Source organism: Salvia miltiorrhiza, unplaced genomic scaffold, assembly GCF_028751815.1.
Source record: "Salvia miltiorrhiza cultivar Shanhuang (shh) unplaced genomic scaffold, IMPLAD_Smil_shh original_scaffold_220:::fragment_1, whole genome shotgun sequence".
Lineage (NCBI taxonomy): Eukaryota > Viridiplantae > Streptophyta > Magnoliopsida > Lamiales > Lamiaceae > Salvia > Salvia miltiorrhiza.
Genome location: NW_026651504.1, coordinates 343,345 through 364,663, shown reverse-complemented (window position 1 = coordinate 364,663; position 21,319 = coordinate 343,345). Strand labels below are relative to the sequence as shown.

The following is a 21,319-nucleotide window of genomic DNA, read 5'->3' as shown; positions in this document are numbered from 1 at the left end:
GTTCTGATGGAGGCTTTTGATGCTTATTTTGCGAAGGGAATTAATTAATAGTCTATGTTGAATTTAATTCACAACTGAGATTGTTGATTCGAAGTAATTGTTGTATTTTGATTGTAGATTGAATTGATTCAGATAATATTTTGTTGTATTTTGGTGTTGTATAGCAATTTGATTGAGATGTATAATTATTTTTTTAATGTTCTTAAATTCACAACCAAATTTATGAATTCACAGAAGCTTAATGTTTTTGAATTCACGACCATATCTATGAATTCACAAGTTAATATTCTTGAATTCACAACCAGATCTATTAATTCACAACTAAAACTCGAATTCACAATCAAAATAAATTACAGTTTTAATTGTGAATTCAAACTTTAAAAACTCAAATTCACAACTACTTGAATTCACAACCAAAATAAATTCTAGTTGTGAATTAAATTCAGGTTGTGAATTCGACTGATTGTGAATTCACAACCAACATAAATCTGGTTGTGAATTCGTTTGTTGTGAATTCACAACCAAAAAATTCTAGTTGTGAATTAAATTTTGGTTGTGAATTTGACTGATTGTGAATTAAATTTTGGCTGAGAATTCGACTAGTTGTGAATTCACAAACAAAAAATTCTGGTTGTGAATTCGACTGGTTGTGAATTCTCAATTCACAACCAGTGTAAATTCACAACCAAAAAATTTTGGTTGTGAATTCACACGGGTTGTGAATTGCGGGATTTTTTAAAGGGGTGATGAAAGTGGACATTTTTTTAATTTTTAATGTGAAGGGTATTTTGGTAACAGTGGATATTTTTTAAGTTTTTTATCTTAGTGGACATTTTTTATCTTTACAATATGAAAGTGGCCATTTTAAAAATCCACTCAAAACAAAATAAAGAGAATCTGTTACTAATGATTTATTTTCATTGTTTAACAAAATATTCAATAAAAATAATATATAGTTATTATTATTATTCTCCTCTTCTATTTAATTTCATTCCTTTTCTATTTTTCTACTTGAATCATACGAGCACTTCATGTATTTGTTAACATGAAGCCTAACCCACTTCATATCACGTACATAGAATTCCCTCAAAAAAAAAAATCACGTACATAGAATGAAATTAGAAATCTGCGATAATTATAAGGCCAGCAAGCCCTATTGTGTCAGAAGTCAGAGCCGGCCATTATATATATGCGGCTGGTCCATAAATTACAGTTTCTTCCACCATATAATAAGTCTGACAGATTCGTTGACGTCCAACGTCAACGTTTCAGCACCTCCACTAGAAGAAAAAAAAAACAATTTATGTATTAATTAGTTGATATTTTATATCGCGTTCACCAGAATTTTAACAAGAATGTTGCATGTAATTCGAATTACTAAAACATGAAAATTTGCAATTCTTAAACGTCCCGTCAATTTTACATTTTTAATATAACATATAGATCGAAAGTATATATGCTATTGAAATTTGAATGTTTTAAAATCAAAACTCAACGTAGAAGTATTTTATTTCTTTTAGAGAGTTACACACAGTAACACTCACATACACTGGGTGGCTCACAAATCCACGATCTATTAATTGAAAGTAAATATGTTAGTACTATAAATTTAGCTACTTATTTGTTAAGACTAAAAACGCTCACCAATTTAAAATGCACTTTATTGTCAGAGAATATTTTTTAATTTACAAGTTACTTTTTGAGGAAATCTAAATAAATAGTACTCCCTCTGTCCCACCGAAAATGAGTCGTATTCCTTTGTGGGGTGTTCCAATGAAAGTGAGTCGTTTCTTTTTTGATAAAAATTAGGGAATTTAAGACTTTATTAATAAAATTAATTACACCCTTATTTTTCTTAATCACCCTAATTTATATTCATCCTTTGCTTTTGAATTTTTTTTTAATTACACATATAATTAGTACATTTAATATACTAAACAACAATTTCTTAAATCTCGTGTCTAAAAGAACTGCTTCATTTATGGTGAGAGGGAGGGAGTAATAAACAAATAGATGCGACTTTTTTTTATTGACTTGGAGGAAGTGAAACAATGAGGTTTGAATCCTAGCTAGACCTTGATGCTTACATATCCAAGTCTACATCGCTTGAGTACCGGCCATATGCTTTTTCTTAGTTTTTGCAAATGATTTATTTATATTTTTAAGTTACAATCCAAACCAAATTTTATATCTAACACATCAAGAACTACAATTAATGTCAAATAAAGTGATTGGGCGTTAGTTTGTTACCACGTGGATTAATTCTTAATTTAAAATTTTGAAATGGAGGCGAACTAATCAAAATCTAGAATATTTTCCTTGGATTAATACATGAATGGTCGACCAATACAAAACAGGTCAAGAGTGAGAGAAGGAGCATTAATGATAGTTATCAAGTATGAGTTGGTCCAACATTTGACCCTCCCAATGTATAAATAGGATGGAAGAGTAAGGTGCACTCACACCCACAAAAAAAGAAAAGCAAATTAAACCATCATTCATCAGCAATGGACTACAAGTTACTCATCTTGTCCATGGCTTGCTTCTGCATGCTTTCTTCCTCCAACGGGAGGAGGGCACATCTCCAAAACGGTCTTCCCGTTCGAGCTGTTAATCTTGGTGGCTGGCTTGTTACAGAAGGCTGGATGAAACCCTCCCTTTTCGACGCCATCCCAAACAAAGATCTATTGGTTTGTACATGTCCATTCTAATTAATTTTCTTTGCTCATGTGTTAATTGTATTGTGTATTATTTATTAGGATGGAAGTGGCATGCAGTTGAAATCTGTGACTCTGGGAAAGTATTTGTGCGCCGAAACAGGGGGAGGAACAATTATAGTTGCAAACAGAAGCAGTGCTTCTGGATGGGAAACCTTCAGCGTATGATTCTTAATTGCATATTTATGTATGTTTGCTATAACTGACGTACCATTCCTGTCTTGATTAATATATATGTATGAAAACGTACAGTTATGGAGGATCAACGAGACGACTTTCAACTTGAGAGTTTTCAACAGACAATTTGTGGGATTAGACACGGCTGGAAATGGGGTTGATGTTGTGGCTGTTGCAGATACACCAACTGTAGCTCAAACATTTCACGTTGAGAGAAATCCTGATCATTTGGAGCGCGTACGAATTAAAGCCCCCAACGGCTTCTACCTTCAGGTCAGCATCTCAACAACCTTTCAATTCCTTATCTAATCATTAATTATTATTAAGTAACACATAACTTAAATTCTTTTACGTGAAACAAATGTACACTTTATGGGTATGGCTATTAAAAACAGAGAAATAAAAAAAATGAAAGTTTTTTGGAATACATGATTCCAACTTACGATGCTTAGGTAAAAGATATTAAGGATAGAAAAATGAGTAAGGCTAAACAGCCACATTGTGGCTGCCCACAATTTACTTAAGTAGAAAATAATTTAATTTATTTAACATATTTTTTAAAATAAAAATAAGATTTAGTCATTTTATCATATTCTCTACATTATAGTAATTTTTTTGCAATTTTTTGGTAACTTTTTTATTTTTATTAAAAAATAAATTAAAAATAAAAAATGTAAAAAAAATTTAAAAAAAATAAGTACAATATAGAGAATATAATAAAATAACTAAATCCTATTTTTATTTAAAAAAATAAATTAAATAAATCAAGATTATCCTTATTATATTAGTGTGTGGGTGGCCACAATGTGGCTGCATAGATTTATTGTAGAAAAATATGATCTCAAAAAGGGTTGTGGGATTTGATTCTTAGGCTTTGGCATCCAATCCAATCCAATCCAATCCAATAATAATATTCCAAAGTAAGTTTCCCACTTTATCCACAAATTCCCATTTACAGTGGTCCATTCATCAGCTATGCGCATGGGCGGCTTTGCCACCACCCCTTTAGTACGCACTATTGCTACTGTGCTCCAAAATACTATTTTTATTATTAATTCATGTTGTGTTGTGTGTGTATATATATGTAGTTTTATATCTAACTAGGTTTTAATGAAAACTTGGTGCTATTAGTATAATTGAGTTAGTCTATTACTAACAATATTACGTATCTAGTTTAATTAGTTTAATTAAGAGTGTGAAAAAATTGAGTATGCGACTGAAAGTAATAATTCAAAAAATGATAAATTATAGTTTACAGCCTCATATTTGGGCCGAGTTACAAAAATAACTTGAAATTTGAAATATTCATATTTGGGCCGAGTTGCAAAAAGAACTTAAAATTTAAAATATTGCAAAAAACAGCCTGATCTATAGATAGAGTTGCAACTTGCAAATATGGCCAGAGCCAACATTTTAATTTCTGACTTATATGGATATTCTGATTTATTTTGATGTTTGAGAATATATTTTCTTGTTTTGATAATCAAGTGGATTCTTTATTCATTATAGCATTGTATAATGTTTGTGAAAAATATATTTTCACATAATAGATTTTAATATCTGTCGAGTTTAAGTTTTTGACGTTCGAATTATCAGCCCGACAATATAGGACGGGCTATATGTGTAACTCGTGCTAAAAAATGAGCTATAAGTAATTAACCATTCTAAGAAACAGAGAATTAAAATTGTAATTTTATTACTATATGCTACATATTAGTACCAAATAGAAAAGCTTCAAGTGGAATAAAGTGTCAGCATGTCAATAAATTTTAGTGCGCCTTTTAGAATTGTTTGGCGTACTCGTTGGAGTGGGAAATTAAGGGAGTGTTTGGCTAAGATTATGTCAAATTGTTTATAAATTTTGATAATGTATAAGGTATTTCAAAAGTTTATAAAATAATATAAATTTATAATATAAATTTTTAAGAGTTTATAAATTGTTAAAATGTTGAATAATTGAATTTATAAGTTAAAAATAGAATTTTAATTAAAGAAACTAAATTCTTATTAGAGAATGAAAATTAAAAAGAGATAAATTTGGAAGGATAAAAATATGGGAAATAAAATGGAGATGCAGGGTATCGATCCCCGTACCTCTCGCATGCTAAGCGAGCGCTCTACCATCTGAGCTACATCCCCATTGTGATGAAGTTGGAAGGTTATATAATAAAATTAGTGAAAATAATTGAGTAATATTTGTAAAATGATTATTGTATATAAGATTATCAAAAAGTAGTTGGAATGGATAAAAAAATTTTAGAGAGCTTATAAACTATTGTAATTTATTTTTACAACTTATAAGTTGTTTTAAGAGTTTATTTTTACCAAATACTTTGAATGTATAAGCACTTAAATCATTTACAAACTATTTTAAAGATTTTATAAATTCAGCCAAACACCCTTTAAATTCCTATCTACATAATTAGGTGTTGATCGATATAATGGATCGGTAGTTTTCGGACCAATCAAACTAACAAATTCCATGAGAGCACACATAAGTTTCATTTAAAACTTAAAAAGTAAATTATTTAGAGGAATGTGTTTAAACCATTTATAAATTAAGCTCTGGAATCAAAAAGTTAGGGCCTAGGGGGCTCCTTATTATTGGCAGATATATTTTTTTAAATTCCCTTTTTATTTTGGATGTCCTTAATCATGGCACAATCATTACCAAAAGCTGCATGTCATTTTATTCGTACCCTTTAATTAGTATCCAAATAAATTACTCCACTTTAAAAAAAAAAAAGAATAAGGAGGGATTAAGATTTACAAGTGAGCATTATACACTAAGAATTGGGTTTTATTTATACTTTTCCTGATCCTGAATTCAATTATCATTTCATTTTTTTTTATCGTTCTGTATGATTTAATTGCAGGTGAAGAGTGAGGTATTAGTAAGTGCAGATTATGCAGGAAATGGTGGATGGGGAGATGATAATCCATCAGTTTTCTTATTGTCAATAAGTGGAGGATTGCATGGTGAATATCAGATCACTAATGGCTATGGTCCTCTCCTCGCCCCACGAGTTATGAAGGTAATGTCTTCTTACTTGATTTGAAATTAAAGATATGTATATAATGAAATGTTGAAATTAACAGGAACACTGGAGCACATATATAGTAGAAGATGATTTCAAATTCATAAAAAACAACGGATTGAACGGTGTGAGAATCCCAGTAGGTTGGTGGATTGCAAGCGACCCCAATCCCCCAAAACCTTACGTGGCCGGATCATTGCAAGCTCTAGACAATGCCTTTTCCTGGGCTGAGTAAGTGCAAATTAACAAATTAAACACGATCGATCGAGACAGAAATGTAAAAGCATTAATTTGCAGAAAATACGGACTTAATGTGATCATTGATCTTCACGCTGCACCGGGCTCCCAGAACGGATGGGAGCACAGTTCCTCCAGAGACGGCTCCCAGCAATGGGGAAACACAGATGAAAACATCCAACAGACTATCCGTGTCATTGAATTTCTAACTGCAAGGTACTATTTTAACCTTGCAGTATTTGATATTTTTGATGCTATATTTTTGGGTGGATTCATAGGTACGCAAATAGCCGGAGCCTATTCGCAGTGGAGCTGATCAACGAGCCGCTTGCGCCGGGAGTGTCTCTGGACAGTCTAAGCAAGTATTACAGAGGTGGTGTGGAAGCTGTGCGGCGGCATTCGGCGGCGGCCTACGTCGTACTCTCCAACAGATTAGGACCTCACGATCCAAGAGAACTCTTGGGTCTCGCAAAAGGATTTAGCAAAGTGGCCATCGACGTGCATCACTACAATCTCTTCTCCTCTATATTCGACAACCTAAGTGTTCAACAGAACATCGATTATGTGGACAATAATCGGACGGAGCAGCTCAGCCAGATCACCACCCCTAACGGCCCCCTTGTTTTTGTTGGTATGGCCCGGGATTCTTTTTTTTTTAATTGGAGTATTAATTGTGGATTTCATCTTCAATTCGAATTCATTTGCAGGGGAATGGACGGCGGAGTGGCAAGTTAGGGATGCGAGCAAGGAGGATTACCAGAGATATGCAGCGGCGCAGCTGCGGGTGTTCGGACAGGCCACCTTTGGGTGGGCATATTGGGCTCTCAAGAATGTGAATAACCATTGGAGTTTGGAGTGGATGATTAAGAATGGGTATATTAAGCTTTGATTTGGAAAAATATGGAGTAACTAATTAATGAGATTCTGGGGTGGATTCACTCCTTATCTATGGATACTGGACATATGTTCTCATTTGATTCATGGAGTCTGTGAATTCGTCATTAATTGTAATATTATTATATAACATACATCCTCACAAATCGTTTATATTGAGCATGCATGATACCAAGTAGTCTCTCATGCGCTATATTATGCCATTTCTCTTCTTCAAAGTGTAGATGTTTTCAAACGCCCTTTCTCTTCTCCAAAATCTTGCTTTTATAGAGGTCTAAGTCCCTCTATCTGCATTGCCTTATTGGCCTTTCATTCCTCCTTCTCTGAAATAATTTTTTTTTGTCAGTCATAATTGCAAGATTCGAAACAACCTTAATACGTCTTCACATAGAGCCGGGTCCCTCCTCCATTATTTAGTTAATAATGTTTTGATAGGGGCCGGTTATTGAGATAATGGACCATTATTGGTTGATAGTGGTTCTCCTTTAGTTGTACCCACTTTTATCATTTTCTTTTAGTGGATATCCTCTGATAGTTTTATCCACCTATATCGTTTTCTTTTTGGGTGGTTCTACACCTGCCCAGACTCACATGATCATTTTCTCTTTGTCGGGCATGTTACTTTTTTGGTGCTCGCGGTGTTCTTTGATTCCAAGTTTAAAAATCATGGTAAAAATTTAATTTTAGCGGGATTTTACGACAATTAGCCCTTATTTTATTTCGTGTGTCTTCTCCTTAAATACTTGGCAACCTTAGCGTTGCACGTACCCCTCGGCTAGTCATGGGAGCCTCCTTATTGAAACTGTTGGTTTTCTCATACTCACCAATTGTTCAACAATTTTTTTGTAAGAGTTTTCGATTAACAAAAAAGAAAATTTCATATACCTAGTCTGTAACATGCGTGATTCGCCTTTAAGCAACGAATCTGTTCCACTGCATGATGGATGTTGTAATTAATGTGATTCAAACAATCGATTTATGATTATCACAAAAAGCTACAGAAAAGAGGAAAAAACTTGAACTAGTTTTTTTTTTTTTTTTTTTTTTTTTTTTTTTTTTTTTTTTACCGAAGAGGATCATTTTAAAAAATAGTATAATTAGTTTAATATATATAAGGAAAAAATCTTTAATTATTAAGGAAAAATAATATATCCAGGGGTAATATTGTAAGATAATAAATCAATGATTAAAAATAATTAAATATATAATTATAATAAGTACAAAATTAATAATCTAACCCATTATTACAACTATAATTATGGTAATTTAGCACTACTCTTTATAAAATTATGCACAAAATAAACACAAAAACTCATTCACAATCAATCTTATGGGTGAGATGGGTCAACCCGTGCCTCGTCCCGTTGTTTGAGCTTCGCACAAATGAATTTATCATGTGCCCACAACTAGGTTAGCTAGCAGTAAGTCCAGAGAATCCACAACAAACTGAGCAGTAATCTCTCCTGCAAGGGTGTCACTAAAAAGGGTTTTATTTCTGATGGTTTTGACCACAACTTGCTTATTGGCAGAACAGAGTTTCGGACCAAACTGAAATAACAAAAGTAACTTGATCAAATAATAAAACAATTCTGACGTGGGTTTGACTCACTAAACATAAACTAGACACTCGGTCATTGGTGCAAAGATAATTCACTACACTTGTATACCAGTTAGTTATAGGCAAAAGACAGCTACGCCCTCAATTGTCACGCGTCACGCACGTAACAGGCCTCTGTCCAATCTATCATTTCAATGTATAATCCATTAGAAGTTATCAGCTAATGTGAATTAACTACCCCAAGCAACATCCACTCTCGACGTTGGCCTCTCGCTAAGAGTGCTTTGCCCAAGATGCATTTGGATTGAGATAGACCCAACTTGACTCTTATGTGGAATATTTCATCACAGTCACGGCTCCAACACTCGTTGTACTCTTTGGAGGTCGATGGCGTGTCGCATTTGCCCAAAGTTTACTTATGGTCTAAACTCCCTAGTTAACTAGTGTTCAGTTAATTAACCAAGTTACCCAAATCGTATTTTAATCAAACCTAATGTATCGGGAATATACTCATGCAGTTATTATGCCCAAATTAGACCTCTCGAGTTAAGTGTTCGTGCTTAGATCATCTCGCCCAAATCAAAATATAAAACTAGCCGGACATAAAGTAAATAACAAATGCAAAAGACATAATTGAAAGCATAAAGAAAAGTACTTGATTAAACTTAAGAAATAAAAACAGTTGTTACGGCCAAAAGTGTCGTTCCAAGCATAAGCAAAGTAAAACCTATCTACGCCCATAGTCTGGGCTAAGCAAGAACGTCGAACAAAATAGATTTAGTCGCAGCACCCGGTCTCTGAATACGTCCACCTTTGGAGAAGCTCATCGGGTATTAATAAGCGCGATTAGGGCAATAAAAGGCCCAGCCCGTGATGTTGCAGTCGGATCCATATATGGTATGGAGATGCACCCAAATCTTCAGACCTAGATTCTTGAAGATTTCTTTCCTTCTACGGACAAGGCATGGGTTTAGCCTTGTCGGTCTCCTCTTGGGTGCTACCGCCTTCTGCCCATATCAAGCTCTTACACCTCAATCCTACCTCGCCCGTCTGTTGCGCTGCTTTCTTCCTCTCTTCTCATCATTCTCCTTATGCTTGCTAGATCTCACGCGGTACTTATGGGCAAAGGGTTAGTTTGCCCAACTTGCTGCCTTTCGGATTGCGAACCCTCGAACAGCTTGTTACGCTCTCCCAAAACTCCCATGCATCAAGACCATGCCTCTCTCGTGGAAAGTAGCAACATTCTGCCCCAAAAGCATCATCTGCCCAAACAAGGGCCCTACCTTGGAATAGAGGTGGCCACGGTTCGGTTCCCGGTTCGAACCGGAATCGGAACCGCCGGTTCCCGGTTCCAAAAACTGGAACCGGAACCGAACCGGAAAATAACCCTCACGGTTTCGGTTCCGAACCGTGAACCGGCGGTTCCGGTTCCGATTCCGAACCGCCGGTTCCGGTTCGAACCGTTAGAACCGTCCGTTTTTTTTTTAATGTAATTTTTATTATTTTATGTATTGTTGTGTAAAATTTAATGAAATTTGCTTTAATAAAATAAATGACACAAGAAAATATAAAGTTCATATACATTATTTTCTAAATTGAACTTATAATTCAAAGTTATACCTTACAACTCTTGTAAATAAAATTTACAAATTACAACATTTGAATGCTAAAATAAAATTAAGGCAATTTAGTTTACAACTTTTAATTGGGGAAAAAAAGAAATAAAGGAAATAGAACTTGAGCTTCTTTTTCGTTTTTGTTTTCATTTTTTGCTCGTTTCTTTTTCATTTTTTTCTATTTCATTTTTTTTCTATTCTTCTTTTTTTACAATATTTATTTTATTTTATTTATTTCAAAGCAATTATTATTATGATAAAAAAAAAACTATCAATATGAAAAATTGTAGTAATATTTTTTATAGATTACCTTTCATCATATTAATAGTAAAGGATTTTCTTACGACAATAATTATTTGACCAAATATTTTCTTTATTTTATTTTAGTAAATGATTTTCTTTATTTTCTTTATTTTTTCGTTAATTTTTTATTTTCACATTTTTTATATTTTTTTCTTTTTTTCCAATTATTTCATCTTTTCTAAAAATATTACATTTATTCATATCAATTGTTATTTTTTTCTTACGACAATAATTATTTGACCAAATAACTAAAATTAAAAGGCGGTTCTAGGCACGGTTCCACGGTTCCCGATTTTAACCGTGGAACCCTCGGTTCACGGTTCCAAGGCGGTTCTGGCACGGTTCCAACCCGGTTCCCGGTTCCCAGTTCCCCGGTTCCGGTTCGGAACCGAGAACCGACGATTTGAAAAATCGGAACCGTAACCGAACCGGCCGAGCACGGTTTCGGTTCCGGTTCGGAACTGTGTATCACGATTCCGGTTCCAGAACCGTCCCGGATGGTCCGGTTTTCCGGTTCGGTTCCCGGTTCCGGTTTTTTTGGCCACCTCTACCTTGGAACTATACCCTCCCAGGCGACTAAACACAAACAAACAAAATGAAAAGACTCGATCTAGACCTAAAATAAACACGAAAACAGAGCACAAACTTGGGCTCATCACACCCTCTCCCCACTCTAAACCCTAATATCAACCGCATTTCCCTTAATGAAATATCCTATTTCTTGTTTTGATGATACCAAAATTAATAGGTTTCTTTTGTAATAGACTAGAACTACTCGAACTCAAGTGTTAGAGTTCTTTTTCTAGTTTAGCCTGCTGTTCTGAAGACTGAAGACTGAAGAACGAAGGACTGAAGACTGAAGTTGCCGACTGAAGCAACAGTCGAAGAATCAGTTTTGAACTGATTACTTAATGCGTGCCACGTGGAATCAACAGACTGATACTAAAGTCAAGTATCAGTTAAACATTCTCCATCGGACTGAACCTCCAACGTTCAAAGGAAGCCACGTACTCCAAAAGTACAGCCGCATTAAATGCAGAGATCTCAGGATCGTCCTTTCTCTGCAGAGGACACTCCTCTTTGGTGATTACCTTTTCAGAGATATCGCATCTCCTGCTCCTCAAGATAGCCGTTCTCACCAAACAAGGAACCTCGAAGATTGAAGCCTCAGCCCAAGTTTGAATTACTCTCTAAGGGAAGAAATCTGGAAGACCTTCTCCGCCAACAGATCTATTCAAGACTTCTCCTATAAATAGCACTCGAGGATCACTTCAGTCTTCATCGATTCAACAACATAAGCTGAAACTCTGCCAAAATTGTTTCTCAGCTAAAGCCGAGACTCTCCAAAGTTTGAATCGAAGAAGAGAATCCCAAAACCAAAAATCAGTCACTGCTGATTACATAAATTCCCTTAGACCTTAGGCAAACCATGTTTACCCAAAGCCTAGGTCAAACTAACTGCAAAGAACTTGTTCTTTGAAGTTTAGTTGGCAAGTTTTCAAACCTCCATTCGATCGACAGAATCGAGTGTTTGAGTTGCAAAGGAGTTCAGGAAGGTACTCTGTCTCCGTGAGATTCTAGTGACCAGAGCGTGCTAGGAGTGAGAAATCCAACAAGGTGTGTTGGTACTGAAGATTGGATCTTCAGTTGTTTCGGTTGTGTGCACTTGTAAGCACGTGTTCAGGTTTGCAGTGCACCAGTAAGCACTTGCAGAGTGAAGTTGTTGGTTTGATCAACCGACCGTGGATGTAGGAAGTGTTTTCCAAACCACGTAAAAATCTCTGTGTTATTTACAGCTTTCAGTATTTACTTTCTTATTTGTGCTCTTCATTTTGTAAACTGAAAACTGATTAATTGCAAAGAGAAACTTAAAACTAACAACGTGCTCAACTCACAGGCTATTACGAAACAAAAGTTTTCCGCTGCGTGTGTTATCAGTCTGACTGATTTATCTTCTGATAGTCAGTAAGATTTATAACATCTCTGTTTATCAAACTCGACTGAAGCTTTACGTGCATCAGTTAAGTTCTTTTGACTTAATTGATAACTCCTTACTGAAGAGTATTCAGTATCAGTCATTAACCCTGTTTTGGTCAAAACTCTTTTCAGTAAACATGTGTCTGAGTTTGTGTTCAAAGTTTCATTTTGATCTCTGTGTTTAGATCGAAAAATAGCCTATAGGTGTATTCCCCTCATACACCTATTCGAGACCCTCCGGACCTAACATTCTCTCTTTTTCTCTCATCCCCACACCACCATTTTACCATCCCAGATTCTTTTGCTTACAATGTTCTCTCTCTACTCCCAAATGGCGCTTCTCGAAGAGCATCTTCTCCAACACAACCCCTCAATTTCCATCTCCGATCAGCCACCGCCACCACGGCTGCCTTGTGGAGTCATATGCTTGCTTATGCTTATCATTAAGAATTTAAGCCTCGTTAATTCCCCCATCCCCCAGAATTTTTATGCCAAGAAGATATACCCGGATGTGCAGTATCTGTTGGATACTATGTTGAGGAGGCCGCATAATGCCTCTCATCAGTTTTTTTGTGGGTAATGGATTTAGAACGTTGTTCAGCATACTCCCTAGCTAGTATCATTCAAAGGTAAGGACACAGATTTGGTCTACTCCACAATCGTAGCTGCACGTTTAGCTTAGATGGAGTTCTCAACTGTTAAAAGCTTTTTCTCTTTTGCCATGCTCTCATCACAAGTCTGATCAACAATGGTCGCCTGAAGAAGATGCAGAACTAAAAGAATTCATCCGGCCCTGTCGAAAATTGGATTGTTCACCCTCAAAAAGTTGATAATTTTATTAATTAATCTATTTTTCTCTAGATTCTCTCTCTGAAATTAAATTTGGTGATGGTTATAAGCAGTTCCAAAAAGATGTGGAAAGAGCTGCAGGTTGAGATCTCTCATTCAAGAGAAGTGGAATTGAGGGGAAAAAAATTCTTGAGATAATTATATATAATTGAAGTTTCTTTCAGTTTTGGTTTGTAAACTGGACATATGCTTGTTATAAATCTTAACTTCTTTGAATTTAAGGTGTTTGTAGGTTAAATACAATTTTGACCTTAGGCATTAACCCTTTGTCGCTTGGCCAACACATGCACGCAACAACCAGTTGTTTTTGCCCCTTTATAAGGTTGATATGGGTTGATAGGCAAAACGCTTAAATGTGTGGTTGATTATTCTTCCAAGTTATGGAAACGAAGGAGGGATATATATTGTGGTGTAAACTGTATGGAATTAGATTACATATGAAGTTTGTTTCTAAGTTATTTCTTGTCCCGTAAATGGGAATTTGATGATAGCTAGCTATTAGAGTGTTGGTGTTTATAATAGATGTTAAATTATTTTTGGACTTGGTTCATTATATTGAATAAGCAACTGAATAAAATATCAAAATTTAGTGAATGTATCACTTTATGAGCTCTGTTTATTTAGTATTAGTGCTTTTTATTCGATTTATTTGGTCAAATAATTATAGTCGTAAGAAAAAATCATTATTAATATGTAAAAATTAATATTGTAAAAATATATTACATTTTTCCACGAAAATTGTTATTTTTTTACTCACGACAACTTATACTTTTAGTTATTTGGTCAATTAATTATTATCGTAAGAAAAAATAATTATTGATATGAAGAAATGTAATGTTTAAATGTATTTGTTATTTTTACTCACAAAAACTTGTATTTTTAGTTATTTGGTCAATTAATTATTGTCGTAAGAAAAAATAATTATTGTACGGCAATTGTTATTTTTGTACGGTAATTGTTATTTTTACTCACGAGAACTTGTACTTTTAGTTATTTGGTCAATTAATTATTGTCGTAAGAAAAAAAAATTAATTTTTGATATGAAAAAAGGTAATGTTAAAAAATATTACTCCCTCCGTCCCATTACAAATGTCTCATTACTTTTGGGCACGAAGATTAAGAAATACTCCTTCCGTCCCAAACGAAATGTCATGTTTTTCTTTTTGGGTTGTCCCAAACGAAATGTCATGTTTTCTTTTTTGGCAATACTCTATACTTAATATTTAAATAATTTCCACCAACCCACTTTATCTACTTTATACACATTTCTTAATCTCCGTGCCGAAAAGAAATGAGACATTTCGTTTGGGACTGAGGGAGTATGTAATTAGTAGATAAAGTGAATTGGTGAAGAGAGAGAAATAAATTGGGATTTGAAAAGTAGATAGAGAGAGAGAGTAAGTGGTGGGCCCATTAGTTAATCAGTCTATTAATTATTTGCTAAAAAATGAATGAGACATTTCTAATGGGACATCTCATTATGAAAATTGAGACATTTGTAATGGAACAGATGAAATATATTTTTTCACAGTTAGAACTTTTACTTTTAATTATTTGGTCAAAGAATTATTGTCGTTAAAAAAAATTGTTTACATAAAGAAATTTAATGTTTCAAAAGTAGTACTTTTTTCATGAAAATTGTTATTTTTAAACAGTAATTAATAATTGATATAAAAAAAAGAAATATAATTTTAAAAAATACTCCAAAACTTGTACGTTTAGTAATACTTAACCATTTCACCATTTTCAAAAAAAAAATTAATAAAAATAAAAAAATTAACCATTGCACCCCAACCTCATCTTTGTGCTTAGTTAAAAAAATAATTACTAAATTCTTTTTACCATCGCCCAGCTCGCACCCAACCCGCGCCTAGCCCGCCTATCCGCGCCCAGTCCGTTCCAATTCGTCTCATGCATATACTTGGTCTCACCGGAGACTAAAATAAAATATGCAATAGAGTTATAATAGAAAATCTGGTGAAACAGAAAATGATCATAACCCATAATCGAGAAATATAGACGGAATTTTAACCTAAAGTCCTCAAAATCACTGAAAAAGTAGAAAACTAAGCGGAAGAACTTGTAGAACAGTTCATGCTTTTGTCATTATTTTCATTCTGGTCTTTACAGCGAGGAAGAAGAGGTATTTATAGATGTTACATGAACATGGGTAATTTTGGCCTTTTGAATCCTCACGTATTCTACATGTACAAACACATATAGCTACCATAATCTGAGGTTCGTTCTTAGTTAACTAACTTGCAGCTTTTCAGTTGAAAGGTACAGCTTTGGCCTGCGCAGGCATATATACTAGCAGTGCAGCATGGAGTTTAGCTTCCTTAGCTGGGTTGAGTAGGTGTGGATAGGATCCTTCTTCGGTCTGCGCTGGGAAGTCCTCTTGATCATGACTGCGCAGGTAAACTCTCTATTAAGTGAATGGGAGCCTTTGATCCTAGTTGATGCTCCTGCGCAGGTGAATAATAATAATAATAATAATAATAATAATAATAATAAAAAGGATGTCCAGTGTTGATGAGTATTTAACTCCTCATCAAAATCTATATTTTATTCCCAAGACACTTTTTATATTTAATATAGATTTTTTTTTTTGTAAAAAAATTGTTCCTTGTTTCATAATTATAGTTTCCTAATACGTTTAAAAAAAAATTATAGTTTCCTAATATAAGTAGGACTCATAGATGGGGTAGGATTAGGTGATTTTCCTTATATATATAATACAAATCTCTGAAACCCTAATATTTCCGATCCCAATATATTCCATCATCGTTGAACAGCACAACCATTCGTGTTAATGGAGGACGAGCAATTGGAAACGGTCGAACGACGACCTCGTAACTGTCACGCCAGCGACCCACCCTTGGCCAGGGTCTCTCTCTCTCTCTCTCTCATATTTGCGCTGCTGTATTCTAGTGATCTCATGATCAATTCCTTGAATTAGCCTATTGATTTCATACCAAAAGTAGCTTGACCGAAGGAAATTTGTGCTTCTTAGCAAGCAATCTCCAGTGTGGCTTGAATTAATTAGATGCGCTCAATTATTAATTAATCTGGTTTTTTTCAAGTGTGGATTTTGAATCCATTAATTGTTGCAGTTGAGGATAAATCTTGATGCAGTGGCGCATGCTGCTCAGTGCGAATCGCGGAGTTGCAAGCATCTCAAGTGTGGCATGGCTAAGAAAATGTTTCGCCATGTCATCGTCTGCAGACGAGGCGCGGGTGGCTGCCGTTCCTTTGATACAACGTTGCGTCTTCTTCACGCCCATACTCAAGCATGCCAACAATCCAACTGCAATTGCAGGTTAATTCCACTCTACCTAGTTTGATAATTGAGCATGAATAATTCATGTTTGATGATGCAGGGACTTGGCGGAGCGCCTCATGAAGCGCCGGCAAAAGCATGAAAGCAGCAGAATGCTTCGTCAGCAGGTGGAACGCCTCGCAGAGCTTCAGCTGCACCAGCCAGATGCCGCCAGTACTTCTTCATCAATTCACTCTGCTTAATATCTTACTATACTAATCCCCAATCCTTCTTATACAATCACTTCCCAACTAACGCTCGATTACTTACTTTTCGCTTATTCAATGTTTTATACAATAGCTCGCAAAGTTTTTTTTTTTTGACTTGGTTGTGAACTAATTAACTGTGGATTAGTTATATTTTTTACTTATTCAATGTTTTTATACAATGGCTTCTGAACTAATTGAGGATTAGTAGTTTTTAACTTATTGAATATTGTTGCTCGATCTCTCCTAAGTATTCCTAAGTTTTGAAACATAATTTAATAAAATAACACAAAATCTTGAGTATAATCTAGTTGGCATGCACCCAAAATAGTGTTATTTATAAAGTTCAGGTTAAGATATAGGTTTGGATCAGGGTGTGAGTCACGATCTAAGTGAGGATGCAACTCGATTGTACCCAAAATCACCTCATAAAAAATAGCCAAAATAACCTTAATTAATGATAATTTCCCCTAAATCATACAATCATTATTTTCTAGGCAATCAAAGAAAAAAGAAAAACAATACTAGTCTACATCTTTTCAAGTGTTTTTAACCACATAAAATTGATGGGGAATGGTCAAATAACGAGGAGTTCAATAAATAGAGGTAGTTTTGGTTGTAAAAGTTTAAACCATAATTGATTTACAAATCTTCGATATCGATCTATTATATAAAGAGCTACTTATTGAAAAGCTCTCCATTATTCTCACAATTCAGTATTTACTTCACACTTAATTCTACACTATATGACATTTTTATATTTGTTGTCATTGAGGATAGCTCAAATGAAAACTCTCTGTTATATGTTAACTAGGAACCAATCTGGTCCCTTGATTATATTCAATCTATGAATAAGATTAGTTCATAATTTATAATTTGTATATATTTAATTAACCTTCTCCTTGTTTCACTCATTTTCGGGTTTTTAGTGGGTTAGGCCATTAATTAATTGTTTATAATTCACGTAACCGTTTACATCCATAAATGGTGGGATGCTTCCAATTTTAATCATATTTTAATTACATTATTAATTGTGTAAAAATATATTCACTTCTCAAAATTCCTATATGTAATTATGTAAATTCAAAAAATGTTTCTAACCCTAGCAATCACCGGTAAAAGGTAATACGGTTCATCAATCCCAATTCTAAATTTTATATCCTTAATTTGAATTTATATTATAAAATAATTTATTATAATTAATATTTTTTTAACTGCTAATTATATTGAACTTCTTTGCTAAAAACGTTGTATCTCATAGCTAAATACATTATTTTTCCTTGCATCTACATGCATACAATGAAATCGGAACAAGTAATTATACTAATTATAAAGTATCCTCCTTTACCAAATAAAATTATAATGTATCCTCCTTTTATATATAAGAGATCGCTCAGCTAATCTCTTTTAAATTATCTACTTATAATTATTACTTTATTTGTTATTACTAATTAGGTTGTAGTCCATTGTTATAATGTTAATAAGCAAATCCCTATAGTATTGATAAGCATCAATATTGTAATCAATAAGCAAATTCCGATCTATAAAAAAACATTAATATTGTAATCAATAAGGAAATTCGGATTTATAAAAAAATATCAATATTGTAATCAATAAGCAAATTAATCCCAATCTGTAGAAAAAGCATGATACAACAACAACAACCAATTTTAAGTATAAATAATATATATAAAGCATTAATTTTTGTTAAATAAGAAAATCATAAATAATATAAAAGCATGATCATAAACCAACTACAAATTTAAATTAAATATACAAAGCATCAATCTCATACAAAATAAGCAAATGTCGAACTAGATTCAAACAAAAATAGTACACGTCAAATATAAAATCGTGAAATTATTATTTGATTATATATCACACATTAAATTTGTTATACGTAGCCAAAAAACTGTAATAAAGAATAATATGATACAATAAGCAATTGACATATCATTACTAAAAAATAAACATCTAATATCAAAATGTGAAAGTGTTATTATATTGTAGGGATAATTGCGTGAAAATACACAAACTTTGCCAAAAATCCATATTTGACGTGAAGTTAGGATTTTATATTTTAATACACCAACTTTCGTTGTTGTCCAAATTTGACACGACTTAATTCTTAAAAATTCAAAAAACAACCCCTTTTGTAAATAATTATACAAAGACCCACTTATGTTATTATTTGGGACATTTAAACCAAAACAAGATATTTCCTTATGATGTTTTCTTTTAATCTTTGATCCACGCCTAAAATGGTTTAAAAGAAAACATCATAAGGAAATATCTTGTTTTGGTTTAAATGTCCCAAATTATTACATAAGTGGGTCTTTGTATAATTATTTACAAAAAGGGGTTGTTTTTTTAATTTTTAAGAATTAGGTCGTGTTAAATTTGGACAACAACGAAAGTTGGTGTATTAAAATGTAAAATTCTAACTTCGCGTCAAATATGAATTTTTGGCAAAGTTTGTATATTTAGGTGCAATTTTCCCAATATTGTACTATATCACAGTATGTATACATAATTATCCATCTCAAATATATCAAATAGCGGATTAAATGGAATATTAATTTGGATTATTTGAATTCCAAAAATAACATAATTATCCATCATTATATACGAAAAGATATTTAGCAATTTAATAAAGGATAATGTATAAAATGTTTTCCTTCATCTGAAACGTCCAACTAGTATAAATCTAGGGTCTAGAATGGTTCCTAGTTAACGCATAGGATTTAGTTTCTATTATAACCCCTCCTTGTTGTCATTTATCCCACAGTGAATTTATACTAAAATTTATCAATTCATAACATGCTTTACTCTTAATTCTACACTATATGACATTTTTACATTTGTTGTCATCTATCCCACATTGAATTTATATTAAACTTTATCAATTCATAACCTAAATAAAAGGCTCAATCTCCATGAATACATTAGCTCATCTATCTTTCCCACATTGATGTTCTATTAAATTTCATCTATCTTTCCCACATTGATATTCTATTAAATTTAATCATGAGAAAATCTAGATAAAGAATAATTATAATATGTATTTCAAATAAATAGTTTTCCACATTTTTCATAGTTGCAATAGTTTTCCACATTAAATTTATATTAAACTTCATAATTTCTAAAAAAATTGTAGTTAGATTTAATATTTGCAAAATCTAAATAGAAGTATAGATGTTTTTAAAATAAATGGGTTCTTCAATTGAATTTGGTCATATAAAATAAATAAAATAATACTTAAATGTATTTTGAATAAATAAGTTGTTCAATTTAATTTGATCATATAAAATAAAAAAAATGATATTAAGATATATATGAAATAAATAAATTCTTCAAATTTGGGACGAGTATGAGTATATACATTTTAGACGGGTGCCACTACAAGAAAATGCGGCTCTAACGACTGAAAATTCGGTCGTTAAAACCCAAAAATCGGTCGTTAATAATATTAACGACCGTTTTCGGTGGTCGTTGTTAGCATCGTCGTTCCGAGTCTTAACGATCGTTTTTTCGGTTGTTAACGATCGATTTTTTATTTTTAACGACCGAATTTTCCGTCGTTAAAAAGAGAAAAAAAAAATAAAAAAATATTTATTATTTAATTTTTAATTAACGATCGAATTATTTATTTTTAATAACCGAATTTTCAGTCGTTAAAAATGAATAAAAATAATAATTTTTTTTTGAAAAAATATTTTTTAATAAAATATATATATTTTTAATCTCTGTATCTCACAAGTATTTTAGTATTTCTAATGTATTTTGACCTTAATTACATACGATTTGACGAACTTCCCAGTGGGTCGCCCATCTTAGTTGTGACCTAAGTCAAACAATCTTGAAGTTTCTTTCGAATGGTCACCGATACAGAACACTCGTATTATTGATATATCTAGTACCTATTAGTTAATTTAAACTCTATTTCAATATACAATATCATTAATCATTCATAACCTTATAATATGTCTAGATGATATCTAAGACTTGTGGTGCCGGCGAAAGATTCACGATAATATACGATTAAATTTAAAATAGTAAAAGATTAATATTATCGTAATTTAAAAAAAATATGAGTATCAAAAATAACAACCAGATAATAATCATAATATACAATATTATCGTAATAAAGTATTAAATTATTCGATTTATTTAGATTTATTAATTTATTAGATTTATTATAATTCAATATACAATATCATTCATTTCTTAAATAAAATAACTTATTATTTTAAAATAATAAAATATTTGAAAATAAATAAAATAGATGATATCAAATAATTCATTATTTTAAAATAATAAAATTATTAATGTTTTGAAAATAATGAATCTAATAATTTAATAAATCTATAAATCTAATTATATTCTCAATAATTTAAAAATAAGAATTAAATAGAAAATTAACTAAAA

The 21,319-nt window shown here is 32.7% G+C and overlaps 2 protein-coding genes and 1 non-coding gene across 3 annotated transcripts; 2 read left to right on the top strand and 1 right to left on the bottom strand.

Moving 5' to 3' along the window:
- The first annotated feature begins 2,360 nt into the window (after positions 1 to 2,360).
- On the top strand, positions 2,361 to 7,209 carry LOC131003572 (probable glucan 1,3-beta-glucosidase A). Its single transcript, XM_057930099.1, has 8 exons — positions 2,361 to 2,690; positions 2,760 to 2,879; positions 2,970 to 3,167; positions 5,771 to 5,929; positions 5,994 to 6,163; positions 6,230 to 6,385; positions 6,448 to 6,800; positions 6,877 to 7,209. The coding sequence occupies exons 1-8, from the start codon at positions 2,508 to 2,510 to the stop codon at positions 7,056 to 7,058; spliced, it is 1,521 nt and encodes a 506-aa protein (XP_057786082.1). The 5' UTR covers positions 2,361 to 2,507; the 3' UTR covers positions 7,059 to 7,209.
- Positions 4,961 to 5,033, bottom strand: TRNAA-AGC (transfer RNA alanine (anticodon AGC)). Its single transcript has one exon. It is a non-coding gene; the product is annotated as a tRNA-Ala (tRNA).
- An 8,893-nt stretch (positions 7,210 to 16,102) lies between the features above and the next one.
- Positions 16,103 to 16,902, top strand: LOC131003532 (histone acetyltransferase HAC1-like). Its single transcript, XM_057930041.1, has 3 exons — positions 16,103 to 16,253; positions 16,480 to 16,685; positions 16,747 to 16,902. Exons 1-3 carry the CDS (start codon positions 16,179 to 16,181, stop codon positions 16,886 to 16,888), a joined length of 423 nt encoding a protein of 140 aa, XP_057786024.1. The 5' UTR covers positions 16,103 to 16,178; the 3' UTR covers positions 16,889 to 16,902.
- The last annotated feature ends 4,417 nt before the right edge of the window (positions 16,903 to 21,319 follow it).